This window comes from Alosa alosa, chromosome 18 (genome assembly GCF_017589495.1).
Source record: "Alosa alosa isolate M-15738 ecotype Scorff River chromosome 18, AALO_Geno_1.1, whole genome shotgun sequence".
Lineage (NCBI taxonomy): Eukaryota > Metazoa > Chordata > Actinopteri > Clupeiformes > Clupeidae > Alosa > Alosa alosa.
Window position 1 is genome coordinate 8,934,184 of NC_063206.1, and position 23,688 is coordinate 8,957,871.

The 23,688-nt window shown below is 42.8% G+C and overlaps 1 protein-coding gene across 1 annotated transcript; it reads right to left on the bottom strand.

Annotated features, from left to right (window-relative positions):
• Nucleotides 1-877: 877 nt before the first annotated feature.
• Nucleotides 878-21,282, bottom strand: inpp5f (inositol polyphosphate-5-phosphatase F). Its single transcript, XM_048269799.1, has 20 exons — nt 20,810-21,282; nt 16,827-16,907; nt 15,380-15,516; nt 14,313-14,441; nt 13,818-13,985; nt 13,395-13,451; nt 12,319-12,517; nt 10,896-11,075; nt 10,732-10,799; nt 10,314-10,438; nt 9,751-9,828; nt 9,214-9,334; nt 8,880-9,008; nt 7,627-7,744; nt 7,260-7,458; nt 6,774-6,845; nt 6,581-6,654; nt 5,920-6,048; nt 5,380-5,467; nt 878-5,163 (listed from the first exon to the last, which is right to left on the bottom strand). Exons 1-20 carry the CDS (start codon nt 20,913-20,915, stop codon nt 4,068-4,070), a joined length of 3,354 nt encoding a protein of 1,117 aa, XP_048125756.1. The 5' UTR covers nt 20,916-21,282; the 3' UTR covers nt 878-4,067.
• Between the last annotated feature and the right edge of the window lie 2,406 nt (nt 21,283-23,688).

Here is a 23,688-nt window from a genome sequence, read left to right on the forward strand (position 1 = left end):
CCACTCCATTATAGACAGAATACCAGCTGAGATCAGTTGCATTGTTTTTTTAATCAGGGCAGGAGTTTTCAGATTACATTACATTGCAGAAGAGTTCTCTAATGTTTTCTCAGTTAGCCTTTTAAAATAATATCAAATTAGTAAACAGAATGTGCCTTTGGAACAATGGATGAATGGTTGCTGATAATGGGCATCTGTATACTTGTGTAGCTATTCTATTAAATATTAGCCATTTCTTTCTACAACAGTCATTTACAACATTAATAAGGACATTTCTAAGTGATTCCAAACTTTTGAACGGTAGTGTATGTATCTAATTTTGTCATACCAATTGTCATACCAAATTCTTCATTTAAAAAAAAGCTGTACTGAATGACAGTAGTTCAGTACATGTAGCATTCACATGACTGAAAACCAAGCTGAAACGATTTGCCCTGGGCTGAGGATACAATACTCTAGCTGTTTTGCTTAGGTCACGTTATTAAATGAAAGCTAAACCGTTCCACACAGTTGATGTCACACAAGCATCCCTCAGCGCTGCCTGGCACAGGGCACAGAGCACAACACCTCCCACACCTCATTTGCAAGCATATACACACACACACACACACACACACACACACACAATCCTGTTGCCTTCCGACTTTTGAGATTGGGAAAACTCCCATAAGTTGAGCTAGGGTCACATTGCTATACATGGCCCTAAAGGACAATCAACAGTTGCAAAATGGTGTTGACAACCAACCCTGAGGCTTCTAGGAGTACAGTCATGTAGCATTGTAACCATGTCAATCATAAGATATTCTTCAGCTGAGGTCTTAAGTGTTACGACATTAACAGGGCAGACACACAACATGTAATAACAAAGAGCACAAAAGAGGTTTGAAATTATTTACTTAAAAATCCTCCCAAATATGCCCCATTACATTTACAATACAGCAGTTTACACAGTTATTATTAATATTCAGTTTTTAGGTAACAATTGAGGAAAGAACTAAGTATGAAATAAGAATAAATATATTTCACTATGAAATAAAACTCTTGAGTAAAACGGATGACAACACTGGACAAACCCCCGTTAGTGAACCACTGCACAGACAAGAGGAAGATGCTAGAAAGTGCATGAACACTGCAACAATCACAGGTGAACACAGGAAGTCAGGTACTTCAAACTGGTATTTTTCCATCAGGTCACTCACTGGTCAGAGAGGAAGGGAGTGATCTTGAGGGGAACATGTTTGCTCAGTGAAGTAAATGCATAAATGGCAAAAGTAAACAAGTTTCATAAGCACTTTGTGTTAGACAAAAAGTAAAAGAGAAAAGCACATACAATTTCAGGAGACAAAAACGGGGGAAGATTGTGCATACTTGAGGAAAATCCTTATGCATAGGGCATACATATCCTCTCAGAACATTAAGAACCCAGATGAAGAGGAAGGAATGGTTTTTTTCAGTGTCCTGCTTAAATATGTACCTCTGTCACCAAACATCCTTTTAGGGTCAAACTTTGAGAACAGAATCTAGTCCAGTGCACGCACTTCTTATAATATAATAAACCCAAACAAAATGTTTTCAACCCAGCACAATCTTGCCATAGCTTTGTAACCAAACAAACAAACAAACAAACAAAACTGACAGTGCATAATTCATATGCAAAAAAGTCGACTCTGCACAGCACTAATTCAAAAACACATGGAGTGTGGTAACAGTGACAGTTACTAAAAAAAAGTACACACCAACCTCTGATAGGTGGTGGTAATGAGTTTACAGAGACGACCAATGACTGGGAACATACTGTGGACCTGTCTGAATACATACACTGATACCGAGCATGAAGGACACATCAAGGCAACACCAACTTTCATAAATGTTTTTGTTAAATTGTGAAGACTTAAGGTTCAGTTTTGGGAGAAAGGGGGAAATGCAAAGGATTGTAGAGCATTCCATCAGCTCTTTGCATTTTAAGGTGCCATTCGAGTAGGAAAAGTGGGGTAAATTACGTTCAGGCAACGATAGAACCTCAAATGTTACATTGTAAGGGATAACAGATTATATTTAATCTGAGGGGGAAACATAGTTGATCATGTGAGGTCAGTGCAAAGAGCCAATTCTCTCCGCACAGATTCAAAATATTACATATGAACTAAAGACTATATTTCACAATAATGTCAGTGCAATTGTGTTCTCCAACAATGCAATCTGATCTGGTTTAGCCTTGACCAAAAACTCAATAACTGCACCAAAAAAAAAAATGAATAGATTCCTTTTTGTGGACATACAATATCCAAATAAACGCTGTTGCCATTTGGTTCCCACGTACATATCTTTTCAACATTCATTTTTATCAGCAGTGGCCAGCCTATGTTGTCTATATTCTCATTAATGTGCTACATTGCGGTCGCTCTAAATTTAGATATGTTTGTCACAGGATGTGCAAAGAACTGAAGGCGGTGTGAGTTGTTTTTTTTTTTTTTTTTTTTTAATATCGTGCTACTGATAAAACATCCATCTGACATTTCAGAACTCACACTGTTAATTGCATTGCTTTAAAACAAATTGATCGTAATGCTGGTTGGTAGACACTTCACAGAATGGACCTTGAGACTGAGTAGGATGTGGGGGGAGAGTTGGTGCAAGAAAGTCGTAGCATTAAGGAACACAACGACATGAGTCGTTTGCTCTCAACTAATCAGGAGCTGTATGCGGACTCAATGTCAAACTTGTAACTTTGTTACAATAACAAAATGTAACTTTGTGAAATACCACAAAGTTGTTGGAAATAATACAAAGCAGAAAAGAGCACCAAAAAAAGGAATGCTGAAATGATGCCCTACAGTATCCTCTCAATGCATTTTGATAGTATTTGAGAACCATGGCATATACCCGGATTTCCTATGGCTACAACCTGAAACACCAACAGCCCACAATCATAATCACCTGAATGAGAAAGAAAAACAACACAAAACATTGTAACTTCTGTTAGATTTGCAATAAATAGTATCTGTTAAGGCTTACTCTTCAGATGTAAGAGTGCAAAAAGCATTTAACAGTGATCAAACATTTGGCTGGGGCTCCCTGCATATGATCTTCCCCCTCAAATGGACAAATATATGTGAATGACATTTATGACAGATCTTTTAAAATAATGACTAATTGTTATAAATATGTTTCGATTAAAGGCCAATTCAATTAGCCAATTCCTTCAGACCCAGATTTCCTCAGGAAACTAGCCTGTTTCTCCAGGTCTGCCTTGCGAGTTCTAAAATAAAACTTGAGTCTAAGCATGAGACCACAAGAGTGACTCCTGTGACCAAGTGTGCGTCAAGTGAGAAGTGAAAAGGTCACGCTCCAAACAACACCATCACTCAGGAGTGTCAATAAAACCTTACTATAGAAATATGTCTGAGGGGTCTAAAGATACACAGTACATAGTAATTACATACAATACTTACTGTACATATTGAACAGCTCTTGCATTTTTCGGTTCCTACTTTGGTGCATTTCTAATGATAAAACATAACGTTTATGATATTTAACATTTTACATGTTCCCATTAATGTGCCGTCTCACACTGAGCTGCCCATGTCGAAGAAGTTTGGTCAGTTATTTCTACCTGTGTTCAGGAAGCAGCTACAGGGGTTACGCTCACATGGAAAAGACATCCACCAACAAGTGTACTGCTTGGTTGGGAATCACAAGTGACTAATTTATAGGTAGTTTCTTGACATGCAGCAACAGAGCTTGCCTGCCTCGATCTAACTATCACAGACTAACCCTCTGACATGCAAGACACATGGAATATGGATGCATGAGACGTTAGTCAGATTAAGGACACGGTCAAGTTAGATTAGGTTTACTACACACTACACAACACTGTTTGTAAACATCTGTTAGGTTAACTAGAGGATGGATTAAGAGCAGGGATTTCAGCTGATGTCAGTGTGCCCCATTGTGCAAGCTTATGCTACTGCTACTGTACTGGAAGTCACGTTCTACCACAAGAATTAAAAAATAAAGACTGGGAAAAGAAAAGAACCGCACAAGGCCAAACAAAAGGTCAAAAGGTGCTAGATCTGGATGATCCGGGTCTGGCACTGTGTGAACATTGCTTTCAGTTCGTTCTCGTTGACCGCCTCGTTGACCGCTTCCGGTTCGGGACTTTTCTGAACCTTGGCCACGGCGAAGTTGATACCTTGAGTGAGTCCGGCTTGCGTCAGGCTGGCCACCTGCACCATGGAGCTCTTGATCTTGGCGAAGGGGGAGACCACCCGGCTGCCGTTGCTGTCCGCCGGCGAGGGGCCCAGGCTGCCCTCCAGCTGGGAGCCCAGGCTCCTCTGGGAGCCGCCCGAGACTGCCGAGCCCGCCGCCTGGACAGTCAAGAGGTTGGAGGTGGGCGCGGACGGCTGCACGTTCAGCTGGGACGGCCGGGAGAGCTGCGGCTCCTCTTTGACCCGCTGCTGCTGCTGAGGCTGAGACCCTGGCTGGGCCTCCAGACTGGACGGGGGGGCTTTAGCACTGAGGTTCTGGGGGAGAGTGGGCTGCTCCACCCTGCCCTCCTCCACAGGCTTGGTCTGAGCGTCCTGGGCAAACTGGTGGCAGTAGACGTCGATGGGCGTGCCAAAGTCTATGAGGATGGCCTCCTCGGCGGTCTCGGGCGAGGGCCCGTCGCCCTGGCTGTAGTCGGCGTTGGTGCCGTGAACGACGGTGGGCACGGCGATCTCCACGCTGCTGACGGACTGCGAGCGGCTGCTGAGGCGTGGCGCCGACACGATGCCGCAGCTAGGCAACACGTAGTCCGCGTTCTCCAGCGAGCTGGCGTGCGGCTGCTCGTCCGAATTGTACGAGTCCGAGTCGGACGAGATCTCCAAGTGGTTGTCGCACAGGTCCTTCATGGCCACCGAGCCCGGGTTGCTGTCGGTGGTCTCCAGGCTGCTGTCCGACTTCCAGAGATTGACCCTCATGTTGGGCTTCAGGAAGTTAACTTTCACCTCCGGCTTGGAGAACGTGCCGAGCCGACCGAGGTTGGACTGCTTGACCTTCTGGTTGAGAGACGAGAACTTGTTGAGGAGGAAGCTTTTGCCCTGAGCTAGACCGGAGCCCAGAGCCTGATCTCCTGCTCTGCCTTGGATGCCCATTATGTCCTCATGAGGTTTACTTTGTCTCCTGGAAAACAAAGGTTCATTTACAGGAAACTCATTCACCGCCACCACACCTAACTCACACTCAAGTGGGAACATTCTCTCCTCATATTCTCTTCAAGCATAATTTGCAAAAATGATCTAAAAAATGATCAAAAATGTGCTACCTGCCACTCCCCACCTTAGGCACTTCTGAGGAGTCGCCACCAAAATCACACAGTCTCAGAGAGAGATCACTCACCTCTCCAGTCTCTTCTCAATTATCGGCAGCTCCTGTCCCACGGCCTGTTTGGCTATTCGAAGCATTTCAGCTATGCACTGCAAAGTATCTGGAATCCAAACAGACCGAAGGTGTTGCAGCATTGGGACAGGAAAGACACGTCTGTGTAATCTTTAGTGTATGCCAGTGTTTCTCAAAGTGTGGTCTGCAAGCTATCCCAAGTGTTCCGCGAGCAGACGTAGGTAAAAAAGGTAACGAGGTAAAAAATATAGATGAGTTGTTTGCAATATTGAACCAACTTGTATGTAAATCCAAACAATTCTGCAACACTGCCTATGTAAGCTATGCCAATTTAAACTACATGAATCCTCTGACACAATAAGCAAGGTGCAAAGACAATTAGCAAGGTGCTTCAGTGAGTAGGCCTATTGTGTCTATTAGCTAGGTGGTCCGTGAGGTTTTTTCACTGGTTAAGTGGTCCTTGGTCTGAAAAAGTTTGAGAAACACTGGTGTATGCACATTCAGCAGAACACGTCGCTGAAGGCCTGCTCAGCCCAGTACCTTTCCCATCGTCCTCTGGGTTCCTGGACGCTGCCCTCAGCGTGTGGAAGTAGCCGCTGGTCTCCTCATTCTTGTAGTGCAGCCGCATGCAACAGTACTTTGGTTTCCCAAACAGAGTGGGCTCTAGTCCTGCCATTGAGAAATCAGCAATTAATTTTCAGGCAATTACACGAGTGTGAAGAATGAGAAATTTCACTCACAGAAGTCTAAATGGATTTGTGGTAAACTGATGAAGACGACCTAAATGTGTCGTGCATGCCTATCAAGGCATATGAATGGCCCCAGTCTGCGCAACGCAGTTTCTAAAACAGAATTTAGGTTGTTTAAGCAAGGTGGGCGAAAATAGACCACCAGCACAGTGCTCTATCAGTGTTTTATTTATACAAACCTTGTGATTCTATTTCAGTTATCTCAAAGGCAATTTCATTATGCTTGATGCACAGGCTACCACAAATAGTCCTCTTTTTGAAAGCTTGCATCATACATTTGCTTTCAATCTGTGCCAATTAGATTTGCTCCTGAGGCTGGACAAAATAAGATGTCTGGCGTCCCACTGAGTGAAGCACAGACACGCACACAGACAGACTCCCCACTGAGTGAAGCACAGACACGCACACAGACAGACAGACTCTCCACTGACACAGTTCAAAACTCTCCTTACCTATTTCTATCTTCTCCAAGCCTTCCAAACTGAGACGTTGGTACTGGTTCACTTTATCAGCCTCATCATCATAGCTGTAAATAAATAAATAAATAAATAAATAAATAAATAAATAAATAAATAAAGTCAGATGAGATCTAAAAGAATAATGAAAACAATCCATTCAAATTTCAGGCAAGACTGCAGCACTTACTAAGCAACATAATAAGCACTGTTGGACAAGAGCAGCAGGACGTCCACATCTTTGTGGGTTGCATCAATGAGGCTGAAATAAAGAAGCGTAGTGGATTCAGACGGCTTTGTTCCTTATTATCACAGTATCATCGCAGCTCCTCTGAGCCGCTCGTGACTCTCACAAGTCAAACCAGTGCCAGACGCCTGCATTTCAAAGACTTCCCAGTGAATATTTTTGTTGTGAAACTGATTAAAAAAAATAAAACTACTTTCAGACTCACAAACAGTGATGCACCTTTGATAAAGATAAAGGGCTGACCATTCCTTCAGCATTTCAGTGCATTCTATGAATGGGCATAACGTTTCACAGGCCTTCCTCCTTCAGAATTACATCATTATCAGTAGTCTAGAATGCAACACAAACACCACTCCGCCAACTGACCTGGGGTCACAGTTTAGAATCATTAGTCTAGAATGCAACACAAACACCACTCCGCCAACTGACCTGGGGTCACAGTTGATGAGGGCCCATCCGCCGTGGAAGCGCTCGTCGTCGGGCAGCAGCAGCTGCATGTAGGTCTGGAGCAGTATACTGACCTGCTCCTGCGCCCCACGCTGGCTCTCCTTCTCCTTCTCCTCGTGCTCCTTCTCTTTACTGAAGATGGAGTACAGGTCCTCCGTCACGGGCAGACCCATCATGAGGTCTACAGAGGGACGAGAGCAACAGATCCCCCCCCCCGCAGGTCAGCAGTGCATGGTGCTTATGCATATTACTTTTTAGAATGACTCCCCAAAATATCAGAACAGGTCAAGGTCATTCATGTCCAGAGTTACACTTTTGAAAATCAGCAAATCTCAAGCAGCATACGCACCAATGACAGCTTGCCTGTAGGCATCTCTGAAGCGGTTCAGGTAGTAGCGATTTGCTGAGTTGACACCATCCTTCATCACTCCAGCCAGTTTCCTCTCTCCTGTGCGTGTAAAATCTCCCTGTGCCATGACATTTTCACACAGGTACACACAAGACATTAGTACAAAGGCAAAAATACATTACGACATTATGGGCTGCTATGAGGCCCATCATTTATGGAAGTCATTTCCATAAATGATATGGACAGCATGAAATGCCTGCTTTGTCTTGCTACATTTCCCCCACAGTCCACTACCTTATTTGAATATGCAAAAAGAGCTTTCACAGGCAGTACAGTTTCACACTGCTCCCATTCATTGTTACATCTCAAGCACTTGTTCAGGCTAACCCACATGGACATACAGTACTGATGAATGTGTTAGCACTCTGACTACAGTTTAATTAGGGAGTTATCACATGTATTCAATAGTTTATTCAAGTATTTCAAGAAAACATTTAGATTATCTCCCAGAGGAGCAAGGAAGATGTGTGGTCTACTCAGATAATCATGCTTTTGTTACAGAAATGAGCGGTAATGCCCATGGAAAATCCAGAAAGTCGTGCTTGTGAAGGATCCACTGATCCTGTAGTTGCACAGTCATGCATGGCTAATCAGATCTCAAAAGCACATCTCAAGGATTCTGGGAATTTTTAAATGCAACGCGGATTCACACAAGCGAAAAGATTGCACAAAATTCCACTGTAGCAAAACCGCTCAACAAACATGCAGACAGACCGCGTTCTTGTGAATGTGCCACTGTTAGAGCAGGGGTTCCCAAACTTTTCCACGACAAGGCCCCCCAAATACCACTCGGTTCTGGCCAAGGACCCCCTTGATGTGTTATTAAACCCATCGACAATACTACGGCAAATGTAAAAATACATTAAGCTAATCCTAATAATTATTTTAGCCACAAGCACCAGCGATGGAGCATACAGTGTGTAAAAATTGCATTTGGGGCTTTCTGCTATATGAGAGCTATCACTCTACTATTATTCCCAGTCATTATCATGGAAAATGTAATGTTCAGATATGCAACAAATTATTATAATGGCATTGTATAACAACCCTCATAGTAATAGGTATATTTTAGATTTTTCAAATGTATTTGTTGCTTTTATTTTTCCTTCCAACTTGCTGAGGCCCCCCTGACACCCCCTCGCGGCCCCCACTTTGAAAACCACTGTGTTAGAGGACAGATGCACAGAACTGACCTTGAGGGCAGCGGTGCCGGCGTACTGTCGGCTGATGGTGTCCCCATTGTTGGCCCACATGACCTGATAGATGCGGTAGCACTTAACAGGCAGTGGCTGCTCTGGAGGCATCACACCGAGCTTCTTCAGCTTTTGGAAAACAGAATCAACAGCGTTTCATGTGGGTGCTTTCAGCAATACATATAACATCTCACCTACTTTCTGTCTCTTTACTTCACCTGCATATATATATATATATATATATATATATATATATATAGTATCAATTTAGTCTCACACTGTATTTTCTAATCATGAGGTCTCCACTGCTGATGCTGGTTGCAAGGGTTTTTACCTGCTGCTCCATGACCATTCGGGCGATAGCGGCCTGCAAAACATTGGTCCTGTCCAGACAGTCCATGCAGTTCACCCGGAAGATGCCCTCCTGTTGGCAGATGACTCCTGCTTGGTCCACCCTGACAGAAAACACGGTCCCATGAATATTTGATGAGGAGGATTGTAATTTTTTGTCCTGGCCTTAAATGTAGCACAGCTTTAAACCTCAAATTGTGTAACAGGCCCTGTATATTTAACCACAAGAGAAACAGGACACCACTAATCCCTCTTGGTGGACACAAGAGAGGAGGCTCTTACCGTCTCCAGTCGTCAGGATTTTGGAGAGCTTGTTGGTTATTTAACAAACTAAACAGTCCGTTTTGTCAAAAGGATCATAATATTTTTTTATTTTGCTACAAGTATATTTTATGAACAAACTGGCATTTTTTGTACAGTTCATGTATACTTAAAAAGTTTTGGTTGTACAACTTAAGAAACATGTGGATGCATTTACATAGATGGCCTGGAGTATTCATGAAATGGACACAGCACTCACCAGGCCCATTTCATGTCCGTGATGATATCCCAAATGGCATCTGTTAGGGTCTGTACATTCTCAAACTTCATTCCTCGGCTACAGAGAGTACAATTTAACATTGTAATCAATAAGTTATTTATATGCTGTCAGTTCTCCACATTCTACATATATTTCCACGTTGAATTGTTGCTTATGATGACTTTTTCTTATTTACATTTGAATACTTATTACCTAAATTTAAAACGTTTAATTCAGAAAACACTGCATCATGGCCAGTGTCTAACCAAATATAATTAAATACATCTCATTTCATTAACTGCTCTGCAGACACCAATCACAGTATTACAGCGAAGCTACACCAGGCGAGTAACTGAAGCGTTCCGTTCGCGACGCGTAAAATCCATTTTAGATAAATGGTCTATTTTTTTTTTACGTACGCGCCGCTATCACGTCTGGTGTAGCTACTGCTTCCATTGACTATAGTGGCAGCTAATTGTTGCAGCAGACGCAACGCGAACTGAACGCTTCAGTTACGTGCCTGGTGTAGCTCAGCCCTCAGCTGACAGCTTGGGAGTACTCACCAGTGCTCATGAAAATCAAAGGAGACGTATGTCAGGTTGGGGTTGTTGTACAGCAGCACTTGTTTGAGGTATGCGTCGCCAATCATCTTCTCTCTGCCACTCTGGTCCACTAAGTTGATGATCACCTGCAGGGCAACAAGGGATGAGATGAACATGTGCAAGATGTACCTGGAGACCAAACAGCGCCATGCCAAGGGGAGCCGCTGTACAAGATGACTGGAACAGCTTTTCTGTCGTCATGATTATTAACATGTTCCTTTTTTCAATAGTTAAGTGTATGGCTGACCCGCTACTCCTTCGAACATGTTTATATAGTAGTCACAGAATACATTCCAGAGGTTCCTCTGGGCAGCTAACAAAAACAAACCTTACAGATGACCTAAACCTGCTGTATTTTTAGATTTATTAGACATTTCACCTGTTTTTTGTAGATGCTGAGCTGTTGGTCAAAGTGTGCAGCAAAATACGGAATGGTCTCCTTTTCATCTGTAAAATACAGGACAATAATGATTTAAATTATAAAATGAACACAGGTCAGGCACAAATGACCTCTGTTGTGAACTGTCTTCTGTGCGCACTGACCTTTCTCCAGACGAGGCCGAGGGTTGTAGCGGTACCCTGACTGACTCCAGAATATGGGGACGGACCCGCGGGTCTGCACAAAGGACAGTGTGTGACTGTGGACATGGATCAGCTGCTCCGTCTCCACATAATTGGCAACATGGCCATCTGTGTCCACACCTCTCCGCTTATATCGCATCCCTGGGAGGGGTAGATAAAGGAGTCAATTCATGAAGCCTCACTTTACATAACAGTTAAATTCAGCATAAAATATACACACATATGCATCAGATTAAACGTATGTGTAAAGTATAAAACATACACCAATATGCATCAGATTAAACGTATGTGTAAAGTATAAAACATACACCAATATGCATCAGATTACGTATGAGTAGTGTATGTATGTTCATCACATTACGTATGAGTAGTAGGGCTGTCACTTTATGTTCGAAAATCGATTGCACAATCGATTGGACCAAACAACACAAGTTTCGAAAACTAAAATAGGGAATCGATTTTAACCAAATATGTACACTATTAATTTTAAACGAATTAAACAAATAAAAAGGATAGATCTAACAAAATTCACAAACAAGAATATAAGAATATAAAAGAATTCCGAAGTGCAGTAAGCATTGCGAAAGCTAAAAAGAAAATTCCCACCAATTTTATGCACCGGAAACAGCTGTTTCAATCAGCTGCTGTGCTGCTCGTGTTTTGACAAAAAATGGAGGACAACGCGATCAACCTGTGCGACATGAGAGAGACGAGTGATAGGCCCTAATAACTTGAGTTCGATGTGGAAGTAGGCCTACTTCGGATTTTTGGTATATCAAACTATGGAGAAGAACAAAGCGGTAGGCTATGCAAACTGTGCAATCGAGTTCTACGTAGGCGAAATTTGTTTGACATTTCTAATCGTAAACACAAACACAGGTACGTTGAAGCCTGCAGCCACTAAACTTCACGCCAATAAATCATATTATTGCTGGCTTGCGTCTACAAGCGCCCTCTTTACGTTCGTCCTAATGCCTGTTAGTTGTTTGTGAATTGGCCTATATTTGCCGTTGAAAATGGAAACGTCTTTAGACATAAAAAATCGATTTTACAATCGATTCAATGAACACTTATGTCTCAAAAATCGAACAGGATTTTTTCACAAAAGTGACAGCCCTAATGAGTAGTGTGTGTAAGTATGTTCGTCAGATTAAGTACGAGTAGTGTGTGTAAGTATGTTCATCAGATTAAGTATGAGTAGTGTGTGTAAGTATGTTCATCAGATTAAGTATGAGTAGTGTGTGTATGTTCATCAAATTAAGTATGAGTAGTGTGTGTAAGTATGTTCATCAGATTAAGTATGAGTAGTGTGTGTAAGTATGTTCGTCAGATTAAGTATGAGTAGTGTGTGTAAGTATGTTGCAGTGTGGCGTAGGAGGCGCACCAGCACGATGTCTGCTGCGTCGGGAGATAATGGCCACGGCGAAGCGAGGGTGAATGTTGTCCACACAGGTCAGCTCCTGAGGGGGCGTGTCTGGGCTGCTCTTCTCCTCGTCGGAGCTGTCGTTGTAGTTGACCACCAGCTCCTCCACCTGCACAAAGCCCTGGATGACCGGGACCACCCAGAAGTCCACCTGAGGCACCTGAGGTAGAGGAAAACAGAGGTGGCTACAGAGCATGGTCCATGTGTTTTCACCACCTCCACCGTCGCAACAGAAACGTTTCCAAACACAAATGGACAATGTCTGAGAAGATAAATAGTGCACATGCTGCTAATATGAATCAGTGAGTTAACAGTGAGAGCTGACATATGGCCATTAATAGTCAAATTCCATTGGGCTCCTCGGAGCTTGAATAGCCCGGAGCGCTTCCCACAGCGAGCGTGGAAAGAAGCCACTGCTCCTGAGCTGGGAAGGGCATGACAAGAGATTAGTCACCACAGCTGAGGCCTCATAAAGAGGAACTATTATTATGGGACTGACAAATCCAGACAAGAGAGTAAGGAGAAAGTAGCACACCAAGACCAAGTCCAAGTGAAAAGCAGAACCATTTACAAAACACTCATGTTTGTAGACTGAGGCAGTGAAATCATCTGCAAGATCAGTGAGAACATTCCTTTCACTACAGAATCCACATCCTCCCCTTGAGGACAAAAGTCAAGTGCAGTTTCTTATCTGTTCTTCTTAAAGACTTGCATAAGGGTGGTTGGCCCCTGGTAGTATTCTCCTTCTGCTATCTGCACTATTGTCATGAAATGCTGACAACTATGGAGTGACAGGTGTCAACATACAGTGGCTGAAGCCCTTATTGCTTGTCGCAATTTTGAGATTTTATTCCAAGTTAGGCTTTTATGTAAACTCATCTACAAACTCCATATTTGACCATACTGCATTACAATGCAACTAACCAAATAATAATACTAAATGCTAAATAAAATGAAATCAGGGTGAGTTGTACGTCTAAAACAACATGTTTGATTACATATTAAATATATGACTGGTCATCATGGTGAGGTCATACCTTAAGGTCCAGAAGCTCCTGAATCATATGTTTGTTCCAGAAGAACCGGTCATCCACCTAAGAGAGCAGAATAACCAGTCATCTCCACAGTCAGGCATTACAGCTGCCATGTGGCTTTCAAACAATTCAATCAGACATTTTGGCAGGCCTACTGCACTGAGTCATCCAAAAGCTGTGTGTGTGTGTGTGTGTGTGTGTCCATCTCCATCATAATACTTATTGATTTAGGCGTACCCTGTACAAATGCACTTACTTCTTCAAGCTATGCAAATTAATGTTCAACACCACTATTACGCATATTTTTAAGGCAGGTTGATTTAAGTCAGCAAATTCAGTCTCGTGGTCATGGTTTCTGGAGACCAAGCCGTGGCTGGAAACCAAAAGAGGAAGTGAGGTGAGGTCAGGTGAAGCGACGCTGCCTACCCGTTTCCAAATGGGCAGGTCCGACTTGTCTGCGGCTCCCTGCCGCTGGACGGTGTTAGTGAGGTCATAGGTCAGGCTGTAGTAGAAGGAATCCGAGTCCATGAAGATTTTGTACAGCTCATCCAGCAGTCTCCTCTCCAAACGCTCTTTCTCCTTGTTCTCCTTGACCTGTGAATCAGGGGTATACTGGGTGGGGGTGGACTACGGGTGCAAACGCAACAGCAGCGGACAGACTTTATCACGGGGCTCTCAAACGCAACCAATACACAACAGAGAGGAGATACCTACAACATTACATGTGTGTGTAAGTGTGTGTCTGTGTGTACGTATGTGTGTATACATGCATGTGTGCTACTGCACCCGCAGAACAATCCTGTTGATTTCTATGTCAGTATGTTTAAAATGTGAAAACAACCATGTGCAAAATGAATCACAAAGGAATGACATTTGTGGAGTAAACCAACTACTTTGCATAAAACTGTGGGAGGTGGCAACCTTTTTCTTGGTGGGCTGAGCGACATTGGACTTGATCTGATTCAGCGTCTTCAGCAGGAACTTGGACTCGTCTGGGGACTGTGCGATTTTCTCTGGTTTGTTGATCCCAAAGTGGTGCTTCTTGCAAAGCTGGAATTAAGGGATAGACATGATGCAATCATTCAGAACGTTTCACAAATGTGATGAGCTTCACGCATTCTGCATCAGTTTCATTAAGAGGCTCTTCACACGTCACACTGAGACATGTCATGTGGAACACCGTATACAGTTAACTGTTCCACAACCGCACACAGCTCAAAGGTAACACTAGCCGATAGGGTGTGTCTGGCACGTTGCTTGAGTCATTGTCTGAAAGTCACCACAGCGCAATAACGTGAGAGATCCCCAACCCAGTCCAGAGGACACTCCTCTGCTCTAGGTCACATCACAGTAATCACGCCGTGATGTGAAATAAACATGAGAGATCCTAAGAAAAGTGTTTGGTTTGTAGTAATTACTTTGTGACAAACAAATAGTGGGAACCCTTGACATCACTTAGCTAGGTACAATCTCCCCAATCCACAACCCTACAGAAATGAAAATCTTAACAATACAACAGACTGGTGTCTGTGGGACCTCCGTCTGTGCTCAGACCACCCTTGCTGTATGGGCCACAACTACTCCTTTCATGCATTGTAGATACCAAGCCTACTGACATCCCCTTAAGGGGTTAACTCTGAAACAGCATGGTTGATAAGAGTACACTGAATGTTGTATTTACAACTCGTGCACGTCGTCACATGTCGCGGGAGGACGAGAAAGAACAGCTGCACATCAAGCACTGAAGCATGCACGTCAGTGCACGACGCAATACGCTGATGTTTTAAGAGGCTTTCAGAGGCAAATGTACCGCAAGGGTCTACATAATAGTAAGCAAGACAACTGGCCTGGAGACCATAAATAGAGGCTTGTTGTGTTGTATGTTATGAGACGGGGCTACCTGTAGGCACTCTGAAATGGCACACATTTGGCTGGTGGGTGTGTTGGGTGTGTTTTTTCTGTGCTTTGTGACAGCTACTTCCACCCACCTCCAGCTCCAAGTCCTGGGGTTCATCTTCCGACAGCTCTACCACAGCTATTTTGGTGATCTTGTACACTTTGTGGTTTCCTGGCAACTCTCCGACCAGTGCTTTCTGCCGGATCAGGACGAGGCACAGAGGAAGATCTGACGAGCGAGAGACAAAGACAGAGTGGGAGAGAGAGAGGGGGGAGAAACATAAACAATGAGAGAGAGAGCGAGAGAGAAATGGAGAGGAGGACATGGCCTGGGGAAGGGGATGCGTCAGTAGCCCTGAAAATTCCGCACACATTCCGCGAGGCGTGACTTCACTGGCGGCTCATTTCCCTGGCCCCAGCCCGCCGTTAGGACAGAGGACGGCCGATGATTTATTTCCCGGAGCAGGAGCTCAAATTAAACCAGGGGCCAGGGCTGCACCTTGATTAATTGGAAGTGAGAGAACAAGCGCCTTTCATGCCCGAACAAAAACAACCCAGTGGAACAGCCACTGTGAATATTTTCGTGCCGCCTCTCACAGTTTGGTAAGAAGCCAGCCCCCCTCCAGAGGACAGGCAGCTGAATCAGAGGCAGCCAGTGGCTACAGTGAGGTCTGCCTCAGGTGACAAGTGCCGACAGAACCAGAGAAACCAACAGCTGAGAGAGAGACAGCGGGAGTTCTGTCTATACTGAACATTATACACATCCTCCATGGGTGCATGCCTTGAGGATGATCTGTTGTGCATTAGCTGAGTCACTCAGTTATAACTGTCATAATCTCCAGGCTGATTTCTCCCCACCGTTTAAACAGGGCCATCAACACTGCCACATTCACAAGGAAACAATGAGATGCACTGAAAGCAATGCAACCGATGACAGATGGGGAAGACAGGTTTACAAACATGGCTATGTTATCATCAAATTATGGCTTCAACAGAAAAGAGGGGCTGATAAAAAAACATAAAGGCCTATATGTTGAACTTAAATAACAAATACAAAAAGCTCCTACTAGGCTTAGCCTAAGTCCCCAAAAGCTCCCCCAATAACTGTCATGAAGAGCCTAATCTAATTCTTACAGCAAGGTGTTATTGGTCTTGATCAGGCAAGGGTCTAAAAATATCTTCTGGAAGAAAGTGCAAATGACACATCTTCAAAATAGTTAAACATAAACTGACCTATTCATTTTCAAGTACATGCTAGTCTACTTTGGGTTGTGTGTTCTATATTAACAAAATGAAAGTCTAACCATAACCATACCTCAAGACTGCCCCCTTAATCCCCAGTGACTTAACTGATCTACTTAATTTAGCAAGTCTTGTTAACTGAAGACTTTCACTTGAAACAAGGGTTAAGAAAATAACACTAGGCCAGTAGTTAGCCTAATGAACTAATGATGTCAATATGCCTCATTGAAACAACACAAGACTAATCAGAGACACACTGTTCTCAATCCCATTGACTGACAAGAACTGTCCACTTACCAGCATGAAGCTGAATCTTCCCAATGAGGCCTTCCACGAGGCCCAGGCAAACAGGGTTCCATGCCAACAGCAGGTCAGTAGCTGTGGAGCAAAAACGTCCAAAGAGGTGGTAAGCTGTAGGCCCATTCAAAACATATCAAACAGCAATGATAATGGCACAATGTCTTCCAGATATGCCATAGGACAAGACCTGGGTAACTAATGAGTTCAGTTGGTAACTCAACAGTCAGCCTTATAGTTCATTCAGAACCATGGGCCTATGTTGTATTCTCTGCTGCTAACTGGGACTAGTGTATTTAGTTTGATGTTCCCAATGACAGAGAAAGATTAAACCTGCACAGCTGACAGCCAAAACAGATTCACTCAAAGTATTTGAGTAAGAATACATCATTATTCAAATCCACATACCAGAGTTATTTTGACAATGACCGTTCAGCTGAGGGACTGTTTAATGTTACAAACATCAGTATTTGGAGCACATTACAGAGAGTAAATTGTCATGATATCACAGCAAGAGTCCTGTCATCATGTGAGTGAGGCTAAAGAGAAATCCTGGAAAGACATTTTACCTCACACACACACAGACATGAAAGACTGTCATTAACAACCCATGATACAAAGCAACAAATGACATTTGCGTACTTACACCTACCTCACAGCTTGTAAAGACCATTAGGTAGTTGGTACTGGGAAGCTCTGCTTAATCATAATATTAACTTAACTCATAAGTTAAGGAATGTTTTATGGATATTTCTTGACATTGTAATCTTCTCAGGGGGAGTGAAGAGGCCAAATGTAGTCATATCAACATGAATCCATGAATGTGCTTAGCTTAAATAATAACTACTGGCTCAAAGAGCAAGGTTCATGAAAGATGGGACTCCCTGTTTGGCTGCAAAGGCCTGTGGAACACTGGGTCTCTGACCACTTGTCCTGTCCACACAGCCTGGTCTCAAAAAACTTGTCTAAACCTTCTTTAAATAACCTCCCTCATATATCTACTAGCCTACGTAGTCAATCATCATTGGAAAAACATATTTTATTGAGGATGGAAGTGGATGATTTGAATGAATTTGTACTTGAATTTCCCCTTGGGGATCAATAAAGTATCTATCTATTTATCTATCTGATAAGGAGAGACCCAGCACCAGATATTCTACAGCAAAAGAATGGAATTTGCCATTTCCTGCATAAACACTCTATTATACTATGTAGGCCTACAACTACGTTGTTTTGATTAAAATAGTAATGTGGTGAATAATACTCTGCTGGGGTGAAATGCTGCTGGTGTGTGCTACAGCAGGGTTCAGCCCTCAGCCTGTTCCTGGTAAAGGACAGCTAGGGAAGTGGGAACCCCAGGGTGTGGTTAAGCCTAGCAGCAGTCAGGAAGTGTGAATCATATAGAGGGGCGCACTTTCCATGCTCCGGCCGTCATGGATTCCAGGCAGAAGGGGCTAGTTCCCACAGGCAAGTCAGTTTGTCAGTCCGGCCCCGCCACGGCTCTGCCAGCAACAACTAGCTGCAACCAATCCTGAAGCACACGACGCCCAGCTGCTCTTGTTACCACAGTGCTCTGCATTTGTGAAAGGAGGTGACGATTAAACCACACAACTTTTGCTCAGGCTAAAGCAATCTCAGGCTCAGTTTATATGGTATGCAGGAGAGTTCCAGGCCACACTGTGTAGATGAGTGGGCCTCAGATCTGCTGAGATGGGTGCGATGCATATGGCCTGTGGATGAGTAATGCATTGCGAGCACTTGCTGTCACACTACACTTTGTGTGAGAGAGAGAAACAACAAGTACTTAGGCCTAAAGCAAACTGCAGAGATGACAACTTTCAGAGACAAGACGAAGGGCATCACTGACAGGGATCACAACCAATAACTAAAGGCATAAAAAACAGACCAGCCTTATTCCTTTTATTCCTTTTAAGGCATAGAAGTCCAGTCTCTCTGGCCTTTGCAAGTTTCTTGATTTGGCCTGGCATCAGCTAACCTAATCCTTCAACCTAATCTTGAATTTCCCCTTGGGGATCAATAAAGTATCTATCTATCTATCTATCTATCTATCTATCCTTACACTTAGCCCTTCCATTTAACCCATTGTGAGGACACAGGGTAGTCTACTAAGATAGCGTTGAAAACTAGATAAATCTGAACTCTTTCAGATGGCTCTTGGTTCAGGTAACCAGACCATAAACAAGAGCATAATGTTGGTCGCCAGTGAACACACACGGAGTACAAATCATGGCATGCTCTTTCTCCTCTGTGCAGCCTGTTTACCCAGCACTTGGGTCAATTATTGGACCAACAGACTTTTTTTAAATGAACAGTGGAAAGCCTTTTCCAATTAAATAATGGAACAGCGTTGCAACCCAAACCTGATGAGCCTGGCTGCGCAGACACCATGAGACACAAGCCAGCTCCGCAGACTATAGGCTACTCCTTCCCACTAACACACAGTCTACAAAACACTGTCCCCACCACTGCTTTTCAGTTACAGAAGAGTGCACTAACTCAACTGTCCGTTCTGCTCTGACTGACCGCTCGCTCTGGAATTGGACAGGTCAAGAGAGTGAGAGGGGAAACACAGAGTGCGCACATGTGAATTTGTATGCACATGTACAAAAAGACAATGGACATGAGACAGACTGAGCAGAGAACTGTTTTTTCTCTTTGCTTGGGAAAAAGGGGAATGAGTATGTTGTCTGAGTGTATTTGTGCCAGTGTTTGTGCACTAGATGAAGAGTGATGGTTCTAAAGAAGTCATGCCAAAGGAAAAATGCATTGGAGACTCAGTTCTTGCATTTACTGAGCAAAGGGGACATAGGCTAGTCCTCTACTAACAACATTGGGATCAAGGGATTTTATTCATTATGTTACGTTCCCTCAGGCGTTTGTGCAATGAGGGGAAATAAACAGACTTGCAGCACTACAAACTACAGGGACAAGAGAAGAGAGAAGAAAAGCAGTAGAGCTTAAGGGGATGTGGCGATTATTACCAACAAATTCGCATATCAGAGGTCCACCTAAGTTCTTATTAAGTCTCTGGGTCAACTTATCCAAATCACTAATAAACCCTGGCTATTTAACAAAAATATGTAAATATGATTATATAAATGATCACCATATGACATATGACATAAAAATGATCACCATCTTAACATCTTAACATGACGAAGATCACACACACACTGTATCTCTCATGAGTAAGGATGCAAACATGGAGGAGGCCCATAATCATGTTTCACTCTTAGGTTAGGCAACACTGATGCTTCATTAAAATGGTCTGACATAGCCATGGTAATGACCTCTACTGATTTCAAGTAGCCAACGCTTTAATTTTACCACTGAATTCAACTCCATCATTAGCTAGACATGGCTTGTCGTGTGATGCACGCACCACGGATGTATTCATTTCCTGTGGTACTGTGCACCGGCTGGCACATATCCTAGCCTACCCGCTTCTCGTCTCACGGCATTCTTTCGACCTCGCCAGGGCATATTTATACAAAATATGAGAACTGACTACTGCTCTTTCGAAAGTAGGGCAATCATACTGGCCAGATAACTGACATCAATGGCCTCCGTGAAACAGGAAAATCACCCGTATCTGTGATAACGATCTCTCTGAATTTTGGCTGATTGATTACGTGCGAACCTAGTGCGAACGTTGATGTTACCCCAACTATAAACATGAAGACATGCATGTAAGCCAATAGAACGGCAACTAACGTTAGTTGGCAATTGTTTTTGATTCAGAAATAAATTGCACGAAGCTATGGGTATGACCTGAACGACCTAAAAAGTAGCAATGTTAAGGGGTTATCGACAACGTTACTGATAACGTACAGTAGTTGGTACTGATGAGATAACAACAATAATTGGTAACGTTAATATTAGGTAAGGTGTTATAATGCCAAATGGATATCGATCTTTAGCTTGTGTTGATAACAAACAGTACCAGCAAAAGAATGACTTACCGGGTCTCACGCTCATAGTACCATCTTTCCTGCTGCACCACAGTGCGTTGTCGCCGCATTGGAGAATATAATGATCCTTTGCTTGAAATAGCTCCATTTCGACCATAAATGACCAAACATGTGAATACTGTTTGTATCCAGTAATGCTACGTGAATCTGACTTTGCTACAGTCCAACTGACAGTAACGTTTTAACTGTCCAAACCGAACGTCCTCTTGGCTTGAGATAACAAACGCAGGCTTATTCGTTAAGCGTGCTAGTTAGCCAGCTAACTAGCTAGTAGCTATGTACGTTTTTATTAATTTACTAGACTCCGACATGCTGCTGTCAGTATATAATTGACAGTATTAATTGTCTTGCAGCATAGATGACATTCTAGCGCGTAATGTCGGCCGAGACAGACTGGACAACTTCTTAGTCCTTTGAAAATGTCGCTGAGACTGTTTCTTCCCAGTTTCAGGACCGACTGAATCAATTTCCTGCAGAAACAATCACACGTGACTGCTGTCGTCATCCGAAACATGATCCTCCGTGCTACAGAGACATTCCATGATATGTAATTATCCTGAACATATTGCCATTGTTTTGATTAATAGGCTAATGTAGCAATGATTGTTATTAGTCATGATAATATTATTGACACAAAACATAATGGTGTTCTAATTGTGGCTTTAATTTATGTTTCCCGTCACCTCCCAATTTTAATTACTGTTGTATGATAGGCCTTCAGCAATAGGCAGCAATATCTCATATGGCCTGTTGTGAAATTCTAAAAGGAAGAAGGGAAAAACCAGGTAGTTGTTTGACACTGATGATTTCAAGGCCATTTACATTTATCTATATGGGAAAAAATGTGTAGTCACAAGAAACATCTGGATGTGGAGCATACAGTAGTGACAAAGCTTGATCATTCATGAATAGGCCTACAAAGCGGAATAGCCAACTACAGACACAGGGAATTGTTTCCTCATTAAATCATTCCAGTTGGTAGGCCTATGTACACACAATGTGGTACCCCTTTTAAATTCTGTGGGTTTTTTTTTGTGTTGTCACAAATAATAGGCTATTAGAGGACCATGTATGTATGTGCATGTGAGTGTGCGTGTGTGTGTGTTATTATTAACATATTAGTCAATGTGCAGCTTATTAAATCGAATATAGTGGAATACAGCTAGCTAGTTTTAATTTTCTGCAGAAATACTTTTACATGAACTGACCCGAGCATATGAGTACGTAGCCTCAGTCGCAAAGCCATGTCGGTTTATATACAATATTCACAAGATCAATCTAACACACAATGCCACACAACTTCTTGTGCAGGCCATGGTTCTTTCCAAATGGGACTATTGCAATGTATTGTCAGCTGGCCTACCTGCTTTTGTAGTGAGACGATTACAAAATGCAGGAACACTTCTGTTCTTTAATCTTTGGTCAAAGAAGACATGTGTAACTCCTCTCTTAGTTAATCTAAATTCAATTCCCTCACTCTGGTCTGTAGGCCACTTACTGGATTTGCACCATGCTCTCTTAATTCCATGATCCAGCTCTTCGTCTCTTGCACACTACACTCATCTGATGAGTGCCTGTTATGTCAGTCTTCCATAAGAGGTCACAGTCAAGATTATTTTTTTCTGTGATCCCTCGTTGGTGAAATGATTTACCTGACTGCTCTTCGTTCTAGCGGTAGTTTTGGGATCTTCAAAAAGTGTCTGAAGACTCATCTGTTGATATTATATTTCCCTAATGAATTTATTCATTATTATTATGTGCCATTACTTTAAACTATTGAATGTTAAATGTTTGTTGATGTCATTGTAAGTGCCAGTGCTGGGTGGCTGGAGTCTTTCATGGTGCACCTTGTTTTCCTGAGGCAGCGTGTGATGTAGATGTCCTGAATTGCATGAGTTGTGTGACTGTGACTTTTGTGCTGTTTTAACCGCCTTTTGTAGGGCTTTTTTGTCCCTTGCAGTGCAGCTGCCGTACCAGGATGTAAAACACCCTGTGAGGATCAGTAAATTCTGATGAAGATTGAAGTGGGCATCTGAGTTTTCGGCAGCCTGAGAAAGTGAAGGCATTGATGGGCCTTTTTTCTGTCAGTTGGTGCGTGTTCTGTCCACTTGAGGTCATCACTGTTGTTACCTCAAGGAATTAAAGCTACACTGTAACAAGATTCTGTGATTTTCACAGCATCACTGCTGTTTTTGAGAAAAATGTGTACTGTATTTGTGAATACAGTATGTTGCTGTAGTTTCGCTATGAATTATGGTCAAAAATGGTCAAACTACAGTAATAAAAATTTGCTGCGAATCATAACACAGTAATAAATCTGACTCCTCCCTCACTTGTCAGCTTTTTGAAAATTTTGAAAAAACATGGCGGAAAATCGGTTGGGGTTTTCTGTTTTCTTTTTGCACATAAATACAAAGTTAAGCTCCCAGATAGCAAAGTAACATTGATATTATGTTGATTTTCCATCCAAATCATCATTTTGAAAAGATATTGAAAAGTCATGGATTTATGGTTTACTGGGAAACTTTGACGTGGTGATTGAAACGTGCACCGCACGACGACGTTTGAACTGTCCGGCGACGGGAGATCATTTTTGAGCAACAGTTCAGTCCGAGTCAGACCAACGGTGTGCAGCACTCTGTCAAGTTCGCAGCTCCACCTTAATGGTAAGCAAGCATTTATTTATGTAACGTTAATGTTTCATTGTGAAATTGTACTACATTAAATTCGGGCATGTGTACAGTCTATGTACGTTGTACTGTCTAACTTACAAACTCATCCATGCTTGTTGGATCAACTAAGTAAGTAACGTTAGGCTAGCGATCATAGTTGCTGTTGCTGTGAAGGTGGCATTAACGTTAATGTTTTAT

Excerpts from the sequence above, each read along its gene's own strand:
- inpp5f (XM_048269799.1), bottom strand. The coding sequence starts at position 20,915 with ATGGTCGAAATGGAGCTATTTCAAGCAAAGGATCATTATATTCTCCAA. Across the intron at positions 7,459-7,626 it reads CTACAGGCAAGCTGTCATTG|ACCTCATGATGGGTCTGCCC; the intron begins GTGCGTATGCTG and ends GTCCCTCTGTAG. Across the intron at positions 5,468-5,919 it reads CCCAGAGGACGATGGGAAAG|ATACTTTGCAGTGCATAGCT; the intron begins GTACTGGGCTGA and ends TTTGGATTCCAG.